Source organism: Fringilla coelebs (assembly GCF_963513975.1).
Source record: "Fringilla coelebs genome assembly, chromosome: 1".
NCBI lineage: Eukaryota > Metazoa > Chordata > Aves > Passeriformes > Fringillidae > Fringilla > Fringilla coelebs.
In genome coordinates this window covers 24,326,673-24,351,877 of record NC_140028.1, presented here as the reverse complement: position 1 = coordinate 24,351,877, position 25,205 = coordinate 24,326,673, and the positions used below count along the sequence as shown (strand labels likewise).

General features: G+C 40.5%; 1 protein-coding gene across 4 annotated transcripts; it reads left to right on the top strand.

Moving 5' to 3' along the window:
* Positions 1–7,119: 7,119 nt before the first annotated feature.
* NDUFAF6 (NADH:ubiquinone oxidoreductase complex assembly factor 6) lies at positions 7,120–24,960 on the top strand. Of its 4 annotated transcripts, none has more exons than XM_084201261.1 (9): positions 7,120–7,292; positions 10,714–10,813; positions 11,731–11,853; positions 13,878–13,934; positions 15,553–15,655; positions 18,199–18,332; positions 20,162–20,263; positions 24,248–24,304; positions 24,806–24,960. In XM_084201261.1, the coding sequence occupies exons 1-9, from the start codon at positions 7,123–7,125 to the stop codon at positions 24,932–24,934; spliced, it is 975 nt and encodes a 324-aa protein (XP_084057387.1). In that variant the 5' UTR covers positions 7,120–7,122; the 3' UTR covers positions 24,935–24,960. The 4 variants fall into 4 exon arrangements, with proteins under 4 accessions (XP_084057387.1, XP_084057389.1, XP_084057388.1 ...); XM_084201263.1 differs by having other exon boundaries at positions 10,714–10,817; XM_084201264.1 differs by lacking the exon at positions 7,120–7,292 and adding an exon at positions 10,406–10,596 and having other exon boundaries at positions 10,714–10,817.
* The last annotated feature ends 245 nt before the right edge of the window (positions 24,961–25,205 follow it).

The following is a 25,205-nucleotide window of genomic DNA, read 5'->3' as shown; positions in this document are numbered from 1 at the left end:
GGCTTCTGCCCAAGTGTGTCCCCTCTCCTAGGCCCCCTGGACAAATTACTTTGTCCAAGCAGAGCTGGGAGGGATTCTCTTTGAGGAGTAAGAACACCATCTGTAAGAATGCTCATGTGGATGGTTGAAAGAGTAGGATCCCACTGTGAGATGGAGCAGAACAATGTGACAGGGTGGAAGCACTCTGTGTGACCTGTGAGGAACTAGGCTGAGTTTTAGAAGGGGATATTTCAGAATTTATACCTGAGATAAAGACTAGGCAGAAAGCAGTTTGACTGGACAGTCAGGCCCAGGTTGTTGATCTGAGGAGCTGGAAGTGCCCAAGTTTTTATCAGAAAAAATACTTAAGACACCCAAGATCCTGCTTCTGCTTGTGGCATTGTCTCGGACAGCTGGCTGTCACAGGACCTCTGGCACATCAGCATCCCTTACTCACCTCAGGAACCAGTCCCAGGAAACCTCGTATTCCTTGAGCAACCATTTAAAAATGAATGCAAATGGAACAAATGCTGCACAGTCTCAGGAGCCTAGGCATGTGTCCTTACATTGTATTCTGCAGTACTGTCCCTACAATTGTTCCTTATGGCCTACATGGTATAAAATTGTCAGATCATTTTAGGGTATTTTAGTTGGGTTAGCAACCCTGCACCCTTGCACAATGGATTTTGAAAAGAAATTTTTCAAAAAGAAGCTTGCAGGATTTGGGGCAGTCTCCTGCTAATCAGCTGACTCTACAGCCTGTTCTCGCTGGGACTGCCAACACCTGCCATGAGGGTCTGGGGTGTAGACAGGAGAGAGGAGGAGAGGTTAGTTTCATATCAGGAGCAGGGAAGGAGACTGCCACTGGGATGGAGAGTGAAAGTCAAGATGCAATGAATCTGTCTGTGTCCTTGTAGCTCTACAAGTTTTGAACATGTTGCTGCCAGTCATTGGTTACAGGTGAGCTTCCCAAAGCATTGTCTTATCCCTGGAAACTGGCACACTGCCTGGTCTGCAACATCCTAGGAGTGTCTGTTCTGCACAGAAAGTTTTCTCTGAGCCCTTTTACAAGCTGTTACAAGGGCCTTGGAGGCAGCAAGGGTGCATTGGTTGCTGTAGCACTGCCAGCAAACTTGTAATGTTTTGCCTAGCTGCCTGGCAGCACACCCAACCCTGAAAGAGTTTGGAGCCTGGTTAAAGTTCTTGTACAGGTCAGGGGTTAGGCTGAACTGACCATAATAAAAAGGGATCCCCTCAGGCCACCAGTTTTTTAAACAGCAGAAGACAACAGAAGTTCCTGACTTGTGTCTGGTGGAATGTATCCAAATGCCAAAACATGCTGTCATCTTGGACTCTGCCAGGGTAACCAGTTTATGAATTATCCTTGCTGACTGACATGGCTCGTGCAGATCAGGTGAAGGATCCTTCCTAGCTCTTGCAGACATAGGCCCCATATGACAAACAGCCAAAGAAATGTGGGTCCTAATTCTGTCTCTTCTTTTGGTGAAATGGCATTAGGTAAATTCCCTTGCAGGTCACTCCTGATGCCAAGTCCTACCCTTTACCGCATTCTAACACACAAAAGTAACAAGCCCCAGCATGCCTGCACAGGAAGCACAAGGCAGAAGAACAGTAGAAGAGGAAGCTCTCTGTATCCAGCCACAGCAAGTGCTGCTGGTCTCATCTCTTCCGCCTCAGTTAGCCAAAGCTGGACACAGGCCTAGGGAATCTTTCCCAAATGGGACAGCTCTCATACCACCCTGTATCCCCATTAACAGGCAGTAGTGATGTGCCCTGTGCACCAAAAAGGCTCTTAGATGTGAACACTAAAGATGCAAGTCAATTAAAATGACCTGGGACCACGAATGGTCACCTCTCTCAGAGGTGACCATTGCAGACAGTACATGTGTAGCCACAGGAACTCAATGACAGGACTTCAGAAGCCCAGCTGCCAACTTTGTGCTTTAATTACTCAATAATGGTCCCTCCTCTATGTTCCTAAAAGAGAAAACATGGGGAAGTGTGGAGACCTCAGTAGAACATGATAAGGCTCTGGAACAAGTTGTTCTCTCTACTGTTGTTGCCTTGCCCAAATGCCTGAGGCCTCTCTCACCATCCTGTATCTGCGGTCACTTCTTTCCAGGTTTGTCAGGGATAGTTCCTGGTGATGCAGTTTCTCATTACTCACCTTCCCTCCTTCTGAGTGCTAGTCTGGCTTGCAGGGGTCCAAGCAAAGAGATATAAACAAAAGTAGTGTACACAACAAATAGACCTGCTTTCAACACAGCAGACACATCATTTAGGTCCATTTAGCTTCTGGTGAAGAAACATTCACTTGGTGAAATCATAGTTATATTTGCAGTTGACTTCATCTGCATGCCCCAAACAAGTTTGCACACCCTCAGCTTCCTCTCTTTCTTTCTCTCATCTCCCTCCCAACGACTTCACAAGAATTTCAAAGAAAAGGCTGGCAACTTGCTGAAAGAACACAAAGACCCTGTCCTTGCTAACCAGAGAGAAAGTGCTGGTACCTGTCTGTCAAGAACTTGTGGCTTTTCAGTTTGCATATTTCTTGCTAACACTGTTTATCCAGGTAGCACAGATGGGGCATATCATTTGGCAAGCTTACCCCTAAGCTTTTTACAACAAGGATGATAACAGGTGCAAGATAAGGGATACAGACAAAACCAGGAGTTCATTACAAATACATTTGCATCCAAAGCAGCAGTAGAAGGACTTGGCTTTCATTTATGTTAAAAGCACACACTTTGTGAATTCCATTCAAATATTCACTGTATTTGCATTTGATACTGTGTGTCACACCAGACAACAACACGGAACCAAACTGTGTTTGTGTGGGCTTACACTCCCGTGCAAGAGTGGCCAAGTAAGTAATCTCTTCTCATGGCAATATGGAAATTTTATGATGGGTGCTAAAAACTAGAGACAAAATTCTGAGGAGAGTATATTGTCCCCCAGAGAGCAGGATTTTTGAAGGAACTTCTAAGGTTAATAGCAAAGGCTTCTTAAGGTCTGAATGTCTTATTTTGATCCCAAAGTTGAAGTTGGACAGTTATGATGCACTAAACACTTGGAAACTTGGCCTCAAGTTCTGCATCCGTGTGTTTGTGTGTTCAAAGAATGTGGCACAGCTATGGAGAGGTTCCTGATCAGAAACAGTCAGTAACCTACAGCAAGGAGAGGGATGAAGTTGATTAGCTGAAGCTATTCCTTATTCTGAACTACTCTCTGTAGAAGTCCTATCTGAAAAGAGACAAGACTAACCTAACAAAAGATAGGTATCAAAAAGTTGCATAAGACTGTTTCACTCACAAGTCTCCATGCAGTCGGAATCTGAAATAATTGGAAGTCGGTAACATCTGGCTTTTACTTGATGGTGCATGTAAAGTGTGTTGATAGATCCATCCGTTTCATAGGAGTATACCTGAATCCCAGGTAAAACCCCAAGAGGCTTGGGAATATCAGATGAGCAGCCATTCCTATCGAGTGCAGTGGCATATGCCCATGGTTGGCAAAGGTGCCAGTGGAAAAGGAATAATTGCTGTTTCCTGCCCCTCTGCAAGGCAGTTGCTCCAGCCCAGTCCCACAGCACAAAGCCAAGGAAGCTTGCAGTGGGTCTCACTCTGTGTAAATCACTGAGACCTTTGTCTCCCACTGCTTTTAGCATGCCACCTTGTACAACCTCATTTGTGCTTGAAACTGGGAAATGAAAGAGCACAATAATAACAAGAAATAAACAAAGGTTTACCAGCAATTTATCTACAGAGAAACATACCAAAAATTAAAAATGCAGCAGCAAATGAAGATTAAACCCTTTCACTGCAATGTCCTTTGGGACAGCTTTTCATCTACTTCATAATTAAAGACTGAGATGTTTAAAGCATGAAAAATGGGGAAAATGCCTTTTAAAGTGGCCCAGTATTTATTCACACACACATTAATGTATTATTCTTTGGCCAGGACTTAATGACTGCCATTAAACTCATTTTCTAAGTGTTCTCCTTAAACAAAGATTTTTGCTTGAATACTTTTAGTAGTTCAGGTAAAAATAACTGCATACGCCTGTTCACTGTGGCATGGTACTCGATGGGAAACACTATCGTTAGCACACACAGATTTTTCCTTAACTCTGATATTGGAATTAATACAATTATTGTTCAAGGATTATTCAGCAAATGAGAGAGGGAGACTATATCCTTGGCCATGTGAGTGCAGAGAACTGTCAGATCACTTTCTGCTCTTGTTGCTAGAGATGAGGGATCCCAGTGACTGTCCCCGCATCCCAGTTAACTCCCCAGCCTCCAGTCCCTGGATATTCTGAGGGAGATCTCTCTCCTCCCTGCTCTGTTCTCCTCGGCATGAAGACGTTTGTGTTTACATGAGTATATGTAGACTTCCTAAACTTCAGCCTCTGTTCGGCCAATGGGACAGCTGAGGGGCTCTTTTCTCATTTCTCTGTTGACAAATTGAATCTGGATGTTCTTATAACAAGGGTGGGCTATAACTGATCAGTATTTCCTTGACACAGAACTTGGGGTTTTTTCCCAGAAATGCCAGGTTAGAGTAATAATTGAACTATCTCTGCCTAAACCAGCCATTGCCGTCACTTGCACAGCTGCTCAAGGATTTCAGAGTTTTGTGAGGAGTGAGTGGGACAAAATATTCACTAAGAAGTACACATCAGAGAGGTGGTCACCTTTCAGCTTCTGAGAAATATTGAAAAAGGTGATGGAATGTGCTTTTTAAAAGAGTTTGATAATGAAAAATAAGTTTGGAGATGACTCTGACAAAGCTTCAGTTTTCATCTACAGTGTTAAAAACTTGCTAAAACATTAAGCCAAATTGTTACTCCCACTGAGCTGGTGGCACAAAAAGCTAACTTACTATAATCTATACAGTCTTGAGGAAGATTTTCAATAATTACACATGACACTTAAAATATCTGTTTAAAGAAAAAAAGAAGTACTTTAATATGAACAGTAAGAAACAAATGACTGAGAACAAGGTCAGGATTAATATTTTATATAAACAACCAGTTTATTCCTTTCTTACTATGAGTTTAAATCAGTTTAGCACCCTTTTTGTTCAGAGACTAAAAAAAAAGTTAGTATTTTATAAGATTTATTTATAATACCCTTGAGGTTTAGAGTATGTTTATGTAACCCTTCTGCCAGGAATTGGCAGCAGCTGAAAGAGCTGGATTCGTTTATCTAGGGGTTCTCCCTGAAAACTTAAACAACAGCAGTTTCAGCCTCCACCCAAATCTAAATGACCTTCTTTGGGTGCCCTGACAAACAATAAATCCTGCTCAAGGCATAGCAAGGGTTTAAAACAAGGTTCAGAGTTTCAAGACAGAGAACTTTAGACATGAGAAAAAGGGAAGAAGAAAGGCTCAGAGTAAGCCCACAAGGGCCATTAATCAATAAAATAAATAATGTTAAAGTGTGATCCCTAACCTCCTTCTCTTCCTTGTCTCTGTGACACAGAATAAAGGCTTGGTCTGATTTCCAAATAAATGCCTTGTCCCTTGAACATCACTGCCCACTCAAAACTCTCCCCCTATTTGCTGCATGGCTTCACTTTGCAGCTGAGCTAATGAACACATGTATTACTGCCCACAAGCCAGGAGAGCCCACCCTCTCCCCAGCCCACAGCCCCTTGCTCAGCTGACCATGCAGTGAACTGAAGGCACCAAACTGGCAGAAAAGGAACTCATGAAAAACAAAAGTGAGCAGTGGATGTGTCTCTGCTGGTTTAACTCCCTGTACTAAAAAATGAAGATCAAAGTTGGCACCGAGGAAGACGATGGCACGGCTGGGATAGAAAGAGCCAGACTGCTGTTGTGCCTCTTCTTGCAAGCGCTAGATTGAGCTAGTTATTAATAGGTTGGGCTGATGTAGTTTTAAGATGAAACTGCTTTTAAGCATAGTGCCATTTCTGTATGAATCTGCTGTTTTATCCTCATATAGGCCAAACTTTGAGGAAGCTGTTCTGTCCATGACTATATGGCTAACAGGGCCATTCTGTCTCTAGTTAAAATCCAGCCAGCCTGTATGGTGAGGAACCCCTCTACCAGCTAAGAGGAGGAAACAGGGCTTCTGCTGCAAAGCTTGAACACATTTTACCAAGGATGGAGCCCTGGGGCTAGTTTTGTTGCCTGGGCAGAACTGCTCTGCCTTTCTGCCTCACACAGCACACCAGCCTGAGGTTTTCCCAGTCCCACAGCCATTCCAATGCCACACTGACCAAAACAGGGAGGCTTTTACAATTTAGCTTCCTTGACTTTTTTGGGTGCCAGGTTTAAAAACTTAATCACAGAATATATTAGGTTGGAAAAGGCCTCTGAGATCATCGAGCCCAATCTGACCAAACACCACATCAACTAGATCAAGGCACTAAGTGACATGTTCAATCTTTCCTTAAATATCTCCATGGACAGTGACTCCACCACTTCTCTGGGCATCCCATTCCAATGTCTAATCACTCTTTCTGTGAAGAAATTCTTCCTAATGTGCAGCCTAAACTTCCCCTCTCACAGCTTATGCATATTTCCTCTTGTTGTGTCACCTGTCACCTGGGAAGCCAGCCCCACCTGGCTACAGGTGCAAGTGTCTGGCTACCTCTCAGGCACTTGCATAGAGCATTAAGGTCCCCCCTGAGCTTCCTTTTTGTCCAGGCTAAACGCCTTCAGTTCCCTCAGCTGCTCCTCATCAGACTTGTGCTCCAGACCCTTCACCATCCCTCTTGCCCTTCTCTGTAATGCTCCAGCACCGCAATGTCCTTCTTGTAGTGAGGGGCCTTGAACCGGACACAGCACTTGAGGCGCGGCCTCACCAGTGCCCAACACACTCACTGCACTGGTCCTGCTGGCCACACCATTGCTGACGGATGCTAGGATGCCACTGGCCTTCTTGGCCAACCGGACACACGCTGGCTCATGTTCAGCCAGCTGCCGACCAACACCCCGAGGTCCTTCTCCGGAGGCGCTGGAGGCTGAGGCACGGCCGGCCTGTGCCGGGCGCCATTCGCCGCGCACAAAGGGCCCCGCTCCCCCACAGCGTCCCGGCCGCGGGCGCCCCCTGCCGGCGGCCCGTGCGCGGCGCGGGGCGGGGCGGCGGAGCCATGGCCATGGCGGGCACCATGGCGGGCAGCATGGCGCGGGCAGCGCTGCGGCGTGGTGGGATCGGCCCCCGCCTGGCGCGGCCGCCGGAGCTCGGCGGGAGGGCGGCGGCGGCGGGCTGGAGCGGCCCGGCGGCCGGAGGAGCGGTGCAGTACTGCGCCGAGCTGGTGCGGTGAGTGCCCGCCGCGGGGGGCTGCAGGCGCGGGGGTGCGCGCACCGCAGAGCGGGGCGGCGAGTCCGGCCTGGGAAGGCTCGGCGGCGCTTCCCACCCGACGGGAACGCTGACGACTTCCCGGAAAGGATGACTGGGATTGCCCAGTCGGGCCCTCCTGGCCCGAAAATAGCCCGTGTGGCCGGCGGCGGTGGGCCGGCGGGACCACGCCGTGTCGGGAGCATGGAAACCAGGCGCATATTTAGGCCGCGTGGATGATTCAGCCTGCACACAGAATCACTGATTAGTCTGCGTTGGAAGGGATCTTTGGAGATATCCAGTCCAACCCCCGCGCAGGCAGGGTCACCTAGAGCAGGTTACACAGGAACATGTCCAGGTGGATGTTGCATGTGTCGAGAGAGGGACGCTCCACCGCCGTGCTGGGCAGCCTCCCGCGGCAGTACCCTCCCCCTCCTCCCGCCCCTCCATGGCTGCGTTTCTTCAGAAGTACGGAACGTTCTTGTTCCCTTGGTATCGGTGTTTTGGAGAGAGAAATCACCGAAGTGGATGTTTAAAAACATTGGGTGTTTCCAGATCTTGGCTACTGAGAACTAGCCATGCTTCCTGAGCGCTCCCTGGAAAAACGGGATAAAGCAGAGGACGTCTGACAGCTGGAGCAGCTCAGTACCTTCTCTGTTCTAAACGCAAGAGGAAGGCTATGTTTCCAAAACATCCTTTTTTTTGTCAAACCCAAAATGCTCCAAGAGGAGCAGGGTGCAGTCAGACACTTCCAGGTCGGGTCACTTTTCCTTCTTGGATTCTGGGCCGTAAACAATGTGTAGGGCCCCTTGACTGCTTTGGAGTTCCCAGGAATTCAGTTCTTTGTAAAGTAAGATGTCATTAAACAAGTCTCTTAGTAAAGACCTAGGTAACTTCTCTTTGGATACTCTTTTTTCAGATGATTGACAAAAGCTGGGAGAAGGTTTCCATGTATGCATAGAAAGAGTGGAACAGGATTATCTTCTCCAAACTGATGCTTGTAAAAAGACAGAAAGGTGTGTGTGGTCTGCAGTAATGTCTGAGGTAGGAAAACTAAGGGAAAGAAATGGGGCAATCTTAAATGTTCAGTGCAGCACCAAGAAGCTGACCTGTACAGACGCACCAGAATGCACAGCCACATTGCATTTTTCATGATTTTCAGAATACAGCTTTCTTTTCCTAGTTTTTCTACCCAGGATTCGTTTCCCTGATATTCAGGAGACCAGAGGCTGTGTGCATAGCTAATATACAGGTAGAGTAAACATCTGCAGGTGAAATGTTTCTAGTAATTGTGAACAGAATAGTTAGGTTCCAATGAGATGGTTGAATTAAAACTTTTTTAATATGTAGTTTTGTTAAATGATAAAAGGACTAATTAGAAAAATACACAAGCATTCAGAATAGTAAAATGAAAGGTGGTTATGCTTTTGGCATTATTTAATTGAAGCCGCTGTTCCCAGTGGTTCAACTATTGCATGGAAATAATAACTATAAAAAATAAGTGGAAGGAATTATTATTCAAACAGAAGTAAAACACTTGGGGCTATGCAAGTGTTAGCAACTCCCTAGTTCTGAATTTGAGTCTCCAGCACATTAGGAAGTAAAATTGAGTTGTGCTTTAATAATCTTTATTTGTTTTTGCAATATGGAAGATGCCCTTTCTCTTTGGTCTTCCTTTTTCTGTTAAACAACTAAATTCACTTCAAGCTATTTGACTAAAAAAATGTTTTCCTTATAGGTGTGTTTTATGTCTTTTACTGTCAAGGAAGCCTGGTCTCAAAGACAAGGTTGTGTATTGATAGCTTTATTATAAATTCATTATATGGAAAGTCCAGTTATGACCATTACTAATTTTTCTTCTGTCTGTGGGTTCATATATGAGCTTATACTTATTTGAAAAACCGCAACTTATTTATCAAAAAACTCAATACCTGACTTAATGCCATTAATGACTTAAGGTCATTCCCTCCTTTCTACTTTCCTTACACTGATACATGAAGAAGGTTGGGGTGGAATGTGATCTACAACAATATCAATTTTATTTTACTGAGGCTTAATGGATTTGCTGCACTAAATTTTTAAGCTTGAAATAATTGAAAAAAAACAACCAAAACCCCACCATGTCAACAGCATTACCAGGGGGAACACAATTTTCTCTATTGTGTTGCTGGTACTTTGTGTAACATATTTCTTTGTTTCCTTTCTGAAACTAGAGGTAGTTCTGTGTTGTGGGAACTGGGAAAATGTGGCTGTAAACCATGCAGCTCTGTCTAGGGTGGACAATACTGGGTGTTTCTACAATTAATCTTGAAAAAAATATTAGGTTTTAAGCTGATAATATTAAAAAAGTGTCTTAACTGAGGGAGGTTTAATGTATCTGTTCTGTAATATGAAGCTGTCCTTTAAAGCCTACTACAACTCAAAAATGTACATTTTTTTGGTTGATGTTTCTGTATTTGCATCAACGTCTAAAAGAGTCTGACAACAGTTGTGGAAACAAAGCATTTGCTAGTTTTCAGCTGCTATGTATTGTAGGGTTAAGCATCTCTGTTAAACTTCACTTCCTTTTTGTTTGATGCTAAAAGTAGCAACACTAATAACGCTTGGGTTTAGTTTGGCTTTCTATTTTAAGATCATATTCAAAAGAAATATGAGTACATGCAAGAACAGCAAACTTAATGAAAATGAGTGCATGTGTTTTCCTTGACAACCTGCTTCTCCACTCTTCAGGCCAAACTTGGGAGTTCATTTTGTTCCAAAGAAGAATCAGGTTTCAGGCTTATCAGAAAGTACACAAAAATGTTGTTCTAAACAAGCAGTTTAGCTTTTCAGAGGTGGTCAGGTGTTTTTGTTAGCTGGAGTGATTTTGTAGTTCATGGTTCTGAACACTGTGTTTTTAATTTTCTGGCACACCCACGTGGCCAAACGAAGGCACATCACTCTGGGTTGGCAAGGAGTTACCTGCAGTGAAACTGCCAACTCCCTGAGGTTTCATGCTTTGAATGTAGTTGCCAGTAAACAAAAACTTAATGGTTAAGCAAGCACTCTTCTGCCAAGCTCCAAAGCACTGTCTTTTAAAGAAATGTGGTTTCGTGTTTGGAACAGAAATCTGCAAGTCGGACAATCTGGATTCTATTTGCAGTTCTGCCATAGCCTTGCTCCATGCCTTTAGCCAGATATCTTGAGATGTGGAATTCAGAGGTGCACTGAGAGTTCAAGCAGCCTGCACTCTCTCTTGGAGTTGGTCTTCCTTTAAAACAAGCCTAAAAGCTGCTACTTTTGCAAAGTCAGAGTTTTGAGCTATAATTTACTGAGACTCTTTCAGGAGTTCAGTGCTAAGGAATAGCACTTCTAATTGACTTAGAGCTATAAATAACAAATGTGCATTTTGATTCTTTTATAGGAAGCGTGACTATGAAGGGTTTCTGTGTTCTCTGCTGCTGCCTGTGGAATCTCGAACCTCTGCTTTTGCCTTGAGAGCCTTCAATGTGGAACTGGCTCAGGCAGGTATTAAATACATTCGTGTACTCTGGAAATTTAAAATAACAATTTTGATATTCTAAATTACACTTGTAAGTACTCTTTCTGTAGTTGGTGGTGTTTTGCCAGGGTTAACTTTTACACAGTCAAGGGCCATGAATAAATAGTGCAGTACAATCCTCTAGTTTTGAATGGCCCATGGAAATTACCCAGCCTGCCCTATTATTTTGTTTATGTGTATACTTTTTATGACTTTTTCTTTATGCATTTTAAAATCGAGTTATAGCAAACAGACAGTGGTTCTTGATACTGTTATGTGATTGCATCTAAATCCTGGCTTCACGTGCAGTTAATGGGTAAAGTGCAGAGAAATCCTAACTGCAGATGGCTGGTCAAAAAATGGGATGCTATAATCAGAACCTAATCTTTGTTGGCAGAAGCGAAGTGATGAAAAGGCTGCAGGAGGGAAGTTTGTTGTTACAGAGTTGTGGGAGAGGAATGGCTGCAGTCTCTCCGATTTGTGAGGTGCCCAGAAACTGCCAGTGCAACCAGGAAAGTTGGCAGTGCTTGCCAGAAAGGAGTGATCAGGAAATGAGCTGACCAGGCAAAACCCCTAACCAGTTTCTGCAGGCTGTGCTTCTGGCAACCCGTGGTGTGCCCTCCCTCACTGCTGTCACCACTGCTTTTATTCCATCAGGGAAGAAAGCTAAAGTGAGGGTTGCCCAGCATTTAATCTCTGTGGGTTTTAAAATCAAGTTGTGGTGAAGATGTCCCATTTACTCTATGCAGTGTTCCTAAGCTTTATGAGGAATAAATGTCAATTCACAACTGAGCTCTTTCTCTGCTGCGTTTGACTATGTCCTGTGTCTGTCTTTTCAGCATAGATATAGACCAAGTATGTTAAAGACACTGAATTTCACTCCAGATGTATCCTTTCCAGATTAAAGACTCCATAACTCAGAAGACGACAGGTTTGATGCGGATGCAGTTCTGGAGGGATGCTGTGGAGGCCATATACAGCGATAACCCACCACATCAGCCCGTTGCTGCAGAGCTGTGGAGGGTAAAATACACCTTTCTTGTCCTAAAATTTGCTTTAATATTACTGTGGGAAGTAATATCAGTGTTTTGTGTGTGCTGTGCTGCATCCCTTCTAACCGACAACACTGTTTCCAACACATATCCAGGACACAGTGCCACAAAAGTGCTGTGAAGAAAATTAACTCTATCCCAGCCCAAACCAGTATTCAGATAGAAGTCATTCTGATTCTGGGGTACCAATTGCAACCCTCTCCAGTAGCTAAGACTGCCAGACGTACCGTACTCCCTTCTCACAAAACAGAAAATTGGTTTTGAAGTGGAAGAAGAATGGTCTTTGGTGAGATTTCACCTCAGGTATGATTCATATAAAGGAAGACCAATATAATACAATCGAAACAAAACTTGCAAAATAAGATGATGAAAAATAATTCAGAAAGTACTTTTAGGAGCTCTGATAGATCTAAGCACTGCAGAGCACTAGAGTGAACTAACAATTCAATGTGACTTGGTGACTTTTGCAGTCAGGATGGGGTTTTATTTCCATATTTCAGCAAATACCCCAAGAGTGACTTATCTGAAAGCCATGACTTCACAAACATCCAAGAATGTCATTGCAATTCTAAAAAAATATGGATTTGGAAAGACACCTGAACTCACAAGGATTGCAGAGCTGTTAATAGAATTAACATGTCTTTGCACAGCATAATTTATGTATATTCCTTTGTTGCTGTTAAGTTTGTATGAGGACAGTGGGATTTTCCAGAATAAATTTAAGTTATGATATTTAAATGTGTTCCTGAAGTTTTGTATATCCCAGAATACTTGCATTTGAGTTCCAAATTTTTATGCATTAGTAAAGTAGATAAATAGCCTTTAATAGTATTTCTAGAATTTTTAATAGCTCAGCTCTTGGTGACTTTAATATAAATTTACACAGTGACTGTATGATGTGTGATCTTTTCCATCTATTTTGAATGTATGAAAAGTGAGACCTAATTCTCTGCTCATTTCTGTGGAAGAAGCCAATTTTTCAAACTTCAGAGAAATTAGTACCCATGTGTTTGAATGAAGTTATGGATGTAATGTACAAATTGGGTAATTTAGCATTTGGTCTTTAAGAGTTTGGTCCTTTAAGTCTTGACCTGTTAGTATTCCAAGGATTTCATTTACAAAATGATACGTGAGGTGAACAAGTGAGATGAAAAACCAGCATTTGTAGTTATAACTTAAAATTTGCCTTTTCATATACCGAGTATAATTCAAGCAGAATTTATGGAATCAACAAGATATGGTCTTGTCAAACCTTGAAAAAATATTTACTAATATGATGGATGTAAAGAAGAAGTTGACAGTGAGCAATCAGGACTAAACTGTGAGAAATCTGCTTTGTAAATTTTCTTTATAGATGTTTTCACATGTGATTGTAGCCTTTCTGAAAATGTGTTCTGAAAAATTCAGTGTGGAATTAAGAGGATTGAAGGTAAGTTGATAGAATGAAGTGGCACAGGAAGGAAGTCAGAAATAAAACAAGGTCCAAAAGAAGAATCCGTGAATATGAGATGCTGTGCAATATTTTTTTAACAAACCCATAATATCAATTATATTGCTTTGTTAGCGTTCTGTCTTTATTCTACGTGTTGGTATGTTGTGCTGACATTTTCTTGAGAATTAACAGGGGGAATATTTTTTGCTAGACTCCAGAGGAAACTGTTCTTTTTGGAGAGTGAACATAGTTATCTGCAAATATTTTGTGGGAACATGCGACTCTGAGAATAAATTAATTTCATAAACATTTTTAAAGAAATGCTTTTAGTTTGCTGGTGTGATGTCTGGTATTTTATTTTCTGTGTGCAGCAACTTGCTGTAAATGCCAGTTGAAAATTTTTGTATTTGAAGATTCTCATTTTCCACTGACTTGCAACTTTGATTTAACCCAGTGAATACAATTCTTGTATTAAATACCTAAAATGTATTTCAGCTTTCAGAATGCAGTACTACCATCACTTTGTATATATTAACAGGGAGGTTTTATTTGCTAATTTGCAGGCCGTCAAGAGGCATAACTTGACTAAAATGTGGTTCATGAAGATCATAGATGAAAGAGTAAGTATTTACCCTTCAGAGTCTGATTCTGGCTTTAGTCATATTTGGGTTTTCTTTTCCTTATTTTTATAGGTTTGCGTGTAAAACAAAAGCTTATGTAATTTTCCAGACAGTAGTATTTCTCTTTAAAAATTATCCTGCTACATTTTTAAAAATTCTTCCTTGATGCTACTCTTCATAGTTTCTGTTCTTTCTGCCAAAATGGCTAATAGAATTCTTTGTTTATTTTTATCTTAAATTGATGTAGTTTGTGAATTCATGTGGATATTAAAATCTCAAAATTTAAATGACCTATCTGAACCCTTCTGCCACACTTTCATGCTATTCCTTATCATGGCTGTGGAGTTTTTTCTAAGCAGTGGTGTAAACTGGAGCATTCAAACCACATCAAGTTTAAAATAGCCACCTTTTTTCTTGGGAAAAAACAAGGTTAAGAACATCACTGGTACGGTGATGTTGCTAGAAACTCTGACACAAGGACAAGAATGAAAAGCAGAGTGTAGGAATCTCTTAAGCTAATTTTGCTGCTAAAGTAAGTATCTCATGAAGCTATAAATTGAGCAAATTCATGGTCAGTTACTTGCAGAGGGTCATTGCTATGAAAGACTTCAGACTTTCTTAATGTTAAGACTGTTTTAGTCTTTAAGAGTGGTATGTTTCAACCACAGAAACCACTAGGACAGGAGGAATGCTGGAGGATGTTATAGTTTTGGGTGGGTTTTTTTTTTTTTTTGATGTGTTATTTGTTAGCGCCGCTAAGTTCTTCAGAGGGCTGGAACACTTCTCCTGTGAATACAGACTGAAAGATTTTGGGGCTGTTGATTCTGGGGAAGAGAAGGCTCTGGGGAGACCTTAGAGCACCTTCCAGTACCTAGAAGAGGCTTACAAGAGCTGGAGAGGGACTTTTGATAAAGGCATGTAGTGATAGGACAAGGGAGAATGGCCTTGAGATGAAGAAGGGTAGGTCTAGATTATATCTGAGAAAGAAGTTGTTTACTGTGGGGATGGTGAGACACTGGAACAGGTTGCCCAAAGAGGTTGTGGGCTCTTTATGAGGTGTTCAGAGGTTGGGTGGACCTCTGAGCAGCCTGGTCTGGTAGAAGGTTTCCATGTCCCTATGTCCATGGCAGAGAACTTGGAGCTAGATGATCTTTAAAGTCCCTTCCAACCCAAACCACTCTATGATTCTATGAATCTATGGTTTTTTACATGGCTTTAACACTTCTGTGCATTTCATAGATTTATTTTATATTTTTAAAAAATACATTCCTGTTTATCTAAATTTCTCTCTGCTTCAGATGCAAATTAAATACTGACTGCCCTATAATGTAAGAATACCATATGATGTTTTGGTTTTGCTGTTTCCTTTTTTATGGAGAATTCTGATTTCATATTATTCCAGAAAGTTGTATTTGCTCCTTGGCTGCAGTTGAGCATAGTTATTTCTTAGGCTTGCTATAAGCTTTAATGACTGCTTCTATCTGAGTTTATACTCTGTCTCTCAATTTTGTCCTTTTTTGTTTTTAGTGGTGTATTGGATTGACATGATTGGAGTAATAAGCCTGTATGAACAGCAGTTATGTTTGCATTCTACTGAAGCTCCATGTTTATGTTCCAGGAGAAGAATTTGGATGATCGGCCGTACCGTAACATCCAGGAGCTGGAAACATACGCTGAGAACACTCAGAGTGCTCTCTTGTACCTCACCTTGGAAACACTGGGTAGGTGTTTTCCCCTATCTAGGTTTTGCTGATGACTCATTAGTGCAAGTACAATATTTACTGATATTTTAAAAAGCCCTTTTTTTCCTACTGGAATTTAATTTCAGTAAAAGTTGTCCTAGGTGGAATTTCAGATATCTTTTGAATGCTGAACCATAAATGTGGAATTGTACTACAACTATCCTGCAACTCTGTACTTTCCTTGGAAGCTGCTCAGTGCAGAGCTCATTGAAGTGCAGTTTCCTACTGTTCTTTGTTGCTGGGTTTTCTCTGTTCCTGCTCCTTTTACAGAATGTGGAAAATTCAGCTCTTCACTGTATTTCAGCTATCCTACTTGTCAGAATACAAAGTGCTGTAGGTATCCTGCAGCTGTTGTTCTGTATTGCAGTGATGGACACTGATTATCTTGAAATGGCCAACTTCCCAACCTATAAACTTCCTTTGTAAATTTGGGTCTGAATCCTCTCCTCTTCCTAGAAGTAGGTTAACTATCAGTAATTGAAGAAAAAAATGCAACAAAGATGATCCCTGTGATCAAGAGCTACTGTCTGTGTCATGTCTAATATAAGAACCAGAGATTGGGAAAGAACTGTTCATTTGTAGTGAAGGGTAATTTTCATTTAGGTATCTGTTGCATTGCGGAAGTATTCCCAGTATGAGCTCAGATGTAAAAAAAAAAACGTGAAAATTACTATTTATTATTATTATTATTAGTAGTAGTAGTATTGTTGTTGTTATTATTATTTAGTGTTTTGTATTGTAGTAGCAATATTTTCCTCTTGCTTGTCAGACTAATCTGCTGAAAGGGCAAATACTGATGTTAAAAGTTAAAAAACACAGAAAAAAGAGAAGTAAAAAGAGAGAGATGGTGAGTATATTCTTCTTTGAAAAAATTGAGGAACTTATTTCCTAACATCTGATGTTTGCTTCCTCAGTAGGAAATCAGTGAAAAGTTGCAAATGTCTTTCTGAATCTCTTACTGAAGAAATGTAGTACCATGAGAAATGCCAGCGCCTTCCATTCTGAGAAATCCTGAATAAGTTCAGTCACGCTTGGATCACTCACTGCTCATAGAAATCAGATAAAACTGGTTTTGAAAATCTGTATGGAGACTCTGGATATTCTAAGTGTTCTATTGTCATATTTAACTTCTCTTAAATATACAAATGTAACAAAATATCTAGGCAAAAGTCTCTTTCACTGCATATTAAACGGTTAACTTTTCTTATTTATTTTTCCCCGCAAATTGAGAGATTAATCAAATAGAGCCCCTTTCTTGGTGTTGCCCATCAGCAGAGTTTTGTAGACTAGGTGGACCTGATTTCATTCAGATCATGTTTGCTAAATTTCTTGTGCTGTTTAGATTCCTTATTCTGACCAGTCTCCTGTTGTATCTCTCCCAGTGTGTGCTCTTCCAGTACTAGTGCTGGTACTAGTTTTATTCTTGCTGATTTCAGGTTATTTCTTTTGTCAAGCTCATTTTGACTGGTAATCCTGTCATCCAAAGTCCTGGTACTTTCTTTCAAGTCCTGTCATTTAAAAATATTAATATTTGTGCTCTCTAACTAATTACCTAAGTAGTTAGTAAATGATATCCATTGATTCCTCCAAGCCACACTTTGCTTTCTGCTGCCATTGCCAAAATCAGTCCCTGTAGTGTGGGTATAGTCACTTTTTCACAGAGGATTCTGAGACCCACTGAACACCCAGACAGGCTTCTGCAGTGAATCTGGTACCCCCAGTGTTATTTCCAGATGTCAGTTAGGCTCATTGATCTGTAATTGCTGTCTCCTCATTTCTTTCTTTGTAGAATGCTGCTTCTGTTAAGAGTTTTTATAAATTTTAATTTACATTTTCATTTTATCCTGGCTCAGCTTTATAATCAGTCTAAGCCAAGCTTTTATGGACTTTCCATGAAGAGCAATGGTGCTGCTCTGCCTCACTCATCTCCCTCTTTCAGTTCTCACAGTTTATGTGACTGTGCAGTAACTGTTGTTTTGGTGATCTGATTCAGTTTGCCTCATTGCTCCTGACAGCACAAGGGAGGGGGTAGAAATATGGGTTTGGGGGGTGAAGCATTGGATCATTTCTCTTTGACTTCACTACACTGATGAATCAGCTGCAGCTAATCATGAAACCACACTGTAAGCATTAATGCTTGTCAGGAATCTCACACTTGAATGACTTTTTCTGGCAGGAAAAGCAGTTCTTGGAATACTGTTATCCTGAGAGAGGATATGCCAGTGAAAGTGAGTTTGTGTACCAGTGTGTTATATCTGAATAGGTGCTGCTCTGCTAAGTATACTGTTTGCAGATACTGCAACAAGAGGCATCTTGTTCCTGAATATGGAAATGAATGAATTTTTCTGCTGTTTTGCACCTCTGAGTTGAGATCTCAAGGCAGTTTATGCACATGAACAGTTCTGTCGTGGACCAGTGCACATAGCTTTCCTGAAGTATGACTGTGATGCACATCAGAGAAGACCATACCCCTCAAAAGGCCTGAGTGCATGTTTCTAAACATATTGTTTCTGCAATTTTAGGTGTGAGGGACATCCATGCTGACCATGCAGCCAGTCACATTGGGAAAGCACAAGGCATAGTTACCTGTTTAAGAGCAACTCCGTATCATTGTACAAGACAAAAGGTCTTTCTTCCCATGGACATTTGCATGTTGGTAAGAGAAGCAAATTGTCTGAAATTGAACAGTATAGTTTTTTTAACTCTATTTCTCAAGGCTAGGTATGAGATCATAATTTATTATGCCAGAAAGAAATGGTATGTGTTTTCTTTATTTTTACTCATTCTTGCTGTGGCCTGCTAATTGTCACAGCTTTATATCTTTTGGGAAGCGAGAGGAGTGATCTTCAAGAAACTTCGGGAAACTCTAGATTTCCCTTAGGGGTTTGGTTTTTATTATTAAATGTTTTAATATTTTAGGTTTCAGGAAATTTTCCAATAATGTATAAAAATGCATGTATGGATTGGGTCCTGGGGGTTTGTGTTTTGGGGTTGGGTGTGGGTTTTTTTTTTCTTTTTTTTTTTTCGTTTTCGGTCACTATAAAGGAAGCACTGTGAGAAATTTTACTTTGAACAATCTTCTTGTGCTTCTCTTTATTACCTTTTCATAATGTGCTGGTGGTTTGTGTGTTTTTTTCTGTTCCATATTTTACAGTTATAGGCCTATATTCCATACATTTCTATAGGAGATGGTATAGCTCTCCAATTTAAACTGTACACCAAATTTGCACTGGAATTTAGCAGATCTTTCAGTTTAGGTAAAATGGGATTAAAGCTTGGAATTTTTCTTTAATGTTCCATGGGTTAATCTGTAGGCATCTCAGTTTATAGTCCTTCATTTCCAGTCTTTATTTTTAAATGCTAATGCAGTTCTTTTTCACCTTAACCAAAATTTATGCAATTATGGTGATGCCTAAGGTGGTTGTGTTAGTATTTTCTGAATATAATTTCAATACAGTTAAAAATATGGATTGGAAGTCCAGTAATGTAGGTAGCTGCAAAAAATTATACAAAGATATACTAATATAGGTCAGATACTAAAGATACTAATATAGGTCAGGGTTATAAGACCACAGAAAGGAATTGCACTCTCCTTTCAGCCCTTCTGGGACTGCATGTTATGGGAGGCCTTCCAAGTTTTCAGCTTTTCAAACCTAGCCTGAAAATTCAGTCATTCCTTGCCATGGAAGGTGCTCTGCAGTGAAACTATAAAAACAGCTTGTATCCCTTCTGTGCAGACAATCTTGTAAGCATTTCAGCTGCTGACAAGAACTGTGGAGTTCTCCTGAGTCTGTACTTCCTGTGAAGCCTTTCTGCCCACTTTCATACAGCTCTCACATGCCTCAGTGCTGTTGAGAAGAGTGGGCAACTGGTGCAATTCTGAATATGCCATATTCTGTCTTAACATTGGTCACTGTAGTCAAAGAATAAGTTTGAAGTTGGCTTTCTGGGGTTTGGAAAGGCTCTTTCCTGGTGGTTCTGGGGTTGGTTGGTTGGTTTTTGAAGATGGCTTTGTTTGATGTTCTGTTGGTTGGTTGGTTTTTTTGTGAGCCTTGGATGTGCACACCAATCCCAAGATTCAAAAGCCAGCATGGCTTCTGTGGTAGCTGTTACTGGCTTTCTTCTGCTTAATATTGATTCTTGGATTATGGTTTTAAAAATTGGGTATCTAAACTGATCTAAATCATCCAAACTTTGAAATCTGACTTTGTTATCTTACTGACCACAAAATTTTAGGAAACAAACTTGTGCAGAGAGTCTGTACCAACTGTTCTCTTTGTTTTCTTGATTTTTTTTTCCCAAGTGACTGACCAAAAGAAAGGGAATTAAAAAATGAGAGAGCAGTGGTAGAACACTTAGGCTGCTTTAGTCTTTAGTCCTTAGCTTCATTGCTGGGACAGGTTTTTAAGAAGCAAAACCAGAAACTTGATATTTTTAGAGGGTTTTTTCTCTTTTTTTGATTTTGGTTTTCCTTCCTATGTCTAGCATGGAGTTTCGCAAGAGGATTTCATAAGAGGCAAGCAAGAGAAAAATGTGAGAGATGTAATTTATGACATTGCCAGCCAGGCCCATATTCATCTAGAACATGTGAGATTTCTTTTCTTTTATTTATCTAAATAAACATAACTGATGCTAGTCTTCACAAAGCATTTGTTGTTAGAAGACTTAAAGCTGCATACTTATTTTCAGATATTTTTCCCTTTTTTATTTTGGAAGTTTACATTAAAAAAATCCCACCACATTAAAAATTCAAATATTACAACTACTTCTGTATGAATATTATCTTTATGTACAGGAGACAGTTTACTCACAGCCAGGTCCAATTTCATATATATATAAAAGCTGCCTAAAAGAAGAGAAACTTTAAGTAGACTTTTATAAATGCAGCTATGTGCCAGCATGGGATGAGCACCATAGAAAGAACATCTGCATATGGTATTTCACAGTGGAATGGCTGCCAGAAGAACAGAGCATGTTGCCTTTAAGTGCTGGTTTGTGTGTGGGAGGGGGGATTCATTCCCTGACATGACCAGCCATGCCCAAAGCCATGTTGAGAAAGGTGCTTTCTGTTTATTTCTTTTCTGGCATACAGCCAAGTCAATTAGGAAAGTCTGTTTGGTTGGAACAGTGGATGATGGGCCCTGAAGAACTGCAGAATCCTACTCTATTTTTTCTTTCATGCTTTTATTCTTGCTGCATTAGGAGATGCTTGCCTAGTGCACAGTACAAAAGCAGAAGAATGTTTTATTGGCATGCTTTGTCTTCCTCTAGCTGGAAACCAAAGCACTACAAAGAGTTTCTTACGTCTACAAGTACATGTACACTTTGAGTATTGCACCCAGTGGTTCCAGTCAAGGTAGTCTGGAAAATTCCACTTCAGAGTAAAGAAATGCCAGATTTATCTCTGCATTTGCACCATTAATATAATCCTCAATTACAGCATTACCTGTGATCACAGTATCTTATGCAATCAAAATAGGAGAGCCGTTCATAATTTTCCTGAAAGTCAAATGTGGCATCCCTGGTTTGTTCAGTCAGTGCCTACTGAGCTGATTAATATTTTTGGTTTTTGTTAATAATGTGTATATAACAGCCCTCCAGTACCTAAAGGGAGCCTACAGGAAAGCCAGAGAAGGACTTTTTACAAGGGTATTAAGGACAAGGAGAGATGGCTTTAAACTGAATGACAGCAGGTTTAAATTAGATGTTTGGAAGAAATTCTGTACTGTTGGGGTGATGAGACACTGGCACAGATTGCCCAGAGAAACTGTGGATGCCCCATGCCTGGAAGTGTCCAAGGGCAGGTTGGATGGGGATTTGAGCAGCCTGGTCTAGTGGGAAGTATCCCTGCCCATGGCAGGAGGGTTGGAGCCAGATGATCCCTTCCAACCCAAACCATTCTATGATTCTTTGTACCCTTCGGCTTTATTATTCATACGTAATTATAATTCACATTTAAGGCATTCCTGTTCATGTTGTTTAACCTAATGTCAGTTTTTGTGGTCACATGCCCAAGAAAACTGTTTATTCCATTTAGAAGCAGGGAACAGAGACAAAGTACAACATCAGAACTGTCAATTATCTTTGTTCAAGCTGAAATATATTGTTTTGTTTTGTTTTTAATTCTCCACCCTTCAACCCATAATGTACAGTGCATAAAACCCATTGCCTTTTGGCTAAGAAAAATGCCAAGTGCATGGCCTGAATTGTCTCATATCAGGGATGGAAGGCATGGAAAATGAGTAATGTGTATTTATGGTCCACATATTTAAGTTTGGTTGCTGGTATTGTATGAAAACTTCGGGATAGAAGCAGAAAGAGAATTTGGTTCTTCAGAACCTTTCAGGTAATTTGATAATTCATAGTTCATCACTCCCCTGGTTCACAAAATGAGTCTAGCAACTTCTGAAGATAACAGGCCTCCTTTCTTCCCACTTCATTCCTAGAGCCCTGCCCATGTTATGCACTGGGAGGGTCCTGTGGAAAGTATGCAATGTGATCATGTAATTGTAGACTAAAGAGAAAAGTATAAATACAAAGAAACCAGATTAGGGCAGCTTTAGCATTTTATTCAGCTGACCTGGCACTCCTCCCATTTTCTTTTCCCTTTGTATGTTTTTTAATGGGTGGGTTTTATCACCTTAATTAAAATTTTTTTAAAAATTCCTCTCTGAATACTTGCTTTTAGTCTCCCATCATCAGTGAATTGTTGACAGTGCAGGAACTGTAGAGTGTTCAAACCACTTGAACTGGCCATAGCTGGCAGCAGTAACAGAGTATTGGCCTCCTTTGTAATCAGATGGTCTCTGTTAATGCAAGGACAAGGATACTTTCTGCCTAATGGATGAAATGGGCTTTTGCTGGCAGGATTTGCTGGGTATTTCAAGACCTTAGGTGACTCTTATGGGCTGGGGCCTTTAAATGCATCTGTTCTGCTGTATAAAATCACCATTTTGTTTTGCCCAAGGGTCTTCACAGCCACTTATCCTTAGTTTTAGGTGGAATTACAGAGAAGGGTAAAGTTCAAACCTGCAGAGAGGTTTCAGCTATCTCAGCATTTGTTACACAAACCATGTATTTTGGAGGATGAGGGTAACAATTACCACCCTCATTTCACAGCCAGAAGACACCTAAATCTGAGATGCTGAATGGAGTCTCAGCCATGTTACGTGGAGCATATTGTAGTAGTGTGGCCCTTAATACTGAGAAAAGAAGTTTCTGGAGTATGGTCAGGTCTTCCTGACACTGCAGCTGCTAACCAGCAGGTGGCAAAATATGATAATGAAGATTGCACTTTTCTTTAGGAATTGTGTGTTTTATCAGCATAAAAGCACATGAGGAAATGCTCTGTCAGTCCCCCAAAGTGTTCCCTTTGAAAGCCTACAAATACATTTACACCTTCTCCCTCTTTCTCTTCAGCACCCCCTTCCCCAATTCCTCTGGTGAAATAGGGTATCCCTTTTGGCTTTTTGCATTTGTCTCTGTTGTCCTACATCATTATGGGACTCAGTTTATCAAGGGAGATAAAATGCTTTCTGAATGACATGTGACCCATTCTGTGTTGAGAAGGTCAAACAAGACTACTTTATTTTTTCATCTTGCAATTAATAATAGAAGGGCAGAACATTAGATCAGGGAAGAACATTTTTCTATTTTAGAAATAGATATACACACACAGGTGTTATTATATGTCAAAATTTTAAAATTATTTGTCTTCTGAAAAGATTGATAATTTTTTCCTTCTAAAGTTTCAGGCTTATTTTCTCAGTTGTCTGGAAAGGTCCATGAAAAACTAAACTTTACTAACTCACACATTCTTATCAGTATTTATAGAGAGTTAGTTTGTTTTAGCCTGTAAGAAAAGGCAAAACAAGAGGGGATTTTGTTTTTATAGACAGGCATTACAGGAAGACTTGTTCAGCTCTGTTAGATGTACTGACTTGAATACAAGCTTAAATTGCAGATTTGATGCAGTCGACCTTTAGATTTTTATATGTAGATACTGAGGAACTGAGATGATTTAGATGTCTCAGATAAATTACCAAAGTATTTACAACTGGACTCTTGGGACTGATGGCATTTAGATGTCTCAGATAAATTACCAAAGTATTTGCAGCTGGACTCTTGGGACTGATGGCAATGTCGAACCAAAAAGTTGCACTCAGAAAAAGGCATTTCTGGTCTTCCATAATTTTTGTCTATTGGGAAAAAAAACCCCAAAAACTGTATTTACTAAACCAGATGCAACTTGGGACTTTGTTGGAACAAGGCATGCTAATTTACCTTGGTTTATAGTATGTAGTCTTGAGGTCTGTCAAATCATGTATTTTTGCAAGCCTCTCCCAGTATTACATACTTTTGTGTAACTACTTTTGTACACAGCTTTCATGGAAGGAAATGTTACAGTTTCAGAATGTCAAAATAAAAAGGGATAATGCTGGTAAGACAGTGTGTTGCCTCTAAGCATTATATATAGTACTTGATGTTTAATCAGAAATGTTAAATTCTTCTGATAAGTACTTTTTTTTTGTGTTTTGTTTTTCCCTCCCACCTTACCCCATTTACTTTTAGGCTAGATCTTTCAGTAAGAAAGTTCCTGTGAAGGCGTATCCTGCTTTTTTCTGTACGGTGGGTGTGATATCACTCTTTAAGTGACGGACTTAATACTGTGCTGATACATTTGTGAAGAGTATTCAAATTAAGCATGGCGAACTACCACTTCACATGTCTTATTTTGGGATGATGTAATACTTAAAACTCATAGAAATCATAATGTGTGCCTGACTGTAGAACCTTACAGTTTTGATCAACACTTCTAATCCTTCTCTTTTAACTACATATTCCACTCAAGATATCTTTATTCATAGACTGCTGTTCTAATGCAAGAGCCCCAAATCCTGTCTATTTTCATAATTTGGTGTTTGGCCTACTAAAATATAACGCTTTTCTTCACAAAACTTGACTTTTTTATATGCTTGGAATGTGATGATTACACTACCATTTAATAGCACAGGCAAACGATGAAGCCTTTTTTGCAGTTTCTCATTTGGTTTCTCGTATTGCTTTTTAAACTTAATGCCTAATTACTTGTGTGCACCATGTGTATTAAGCTTTTTTCTTCTTTTCTAGGTTGCTTTAGATGATTATTTATATAACATGCGGAAAGTGGACTTCAATATATTTCATCCAAGGTTACAAAAGAAGAGTACATTATTACCATTGTATTTGTATATTAGATCTTGGAAAAAAACATATTAAAGTTTGGTTGATTATTTTAATATGGATTCAGAGTGCTGAGTTTTTTCTTTAATGTCTTAACTTGCTGGAATTGCAAAGTGTCTGACTTCACACTTCTGCAAAATGCTGTTCCAGGGAAACAGCAGATGCACATGAACTGTAGCTGTCAGCTTGCTGGCAGTAGCTAAGTTTCTTCTTGGAATATTAGGCTGATATCTCTTTTTCACTTGTCTGCCAAGTCATATGTCCTTGTCTGAGATTGCTTTTCTTGTCTTTCCTGTAATAACAGCCG

Bases quoted from the DNA above. Each gene is read 5' to 3' on its own strand.
- NDUFAF6 (XM_084201261.1), top strand. From the start codon at position 7,123: ATGGCCATGGCGGGCACCATGGCGGGCAGCATGGCGCGGGCAGCGCTG. The intron at 15,656-18,198 runs GTAGGTGTTTTC...CTGCAATTTTAG, and splicing joins CCTCACCTTGGAAACACTGG to GTGTGAGGGACATCCATGCT. The intron at 18,333-20,161 runs GTAAGAGAAGCA...TCCTATGTCTAG, and splicing joins CCATGGACATTTGCATGTTG to CATGGAGTTTCGCAAGAGGA.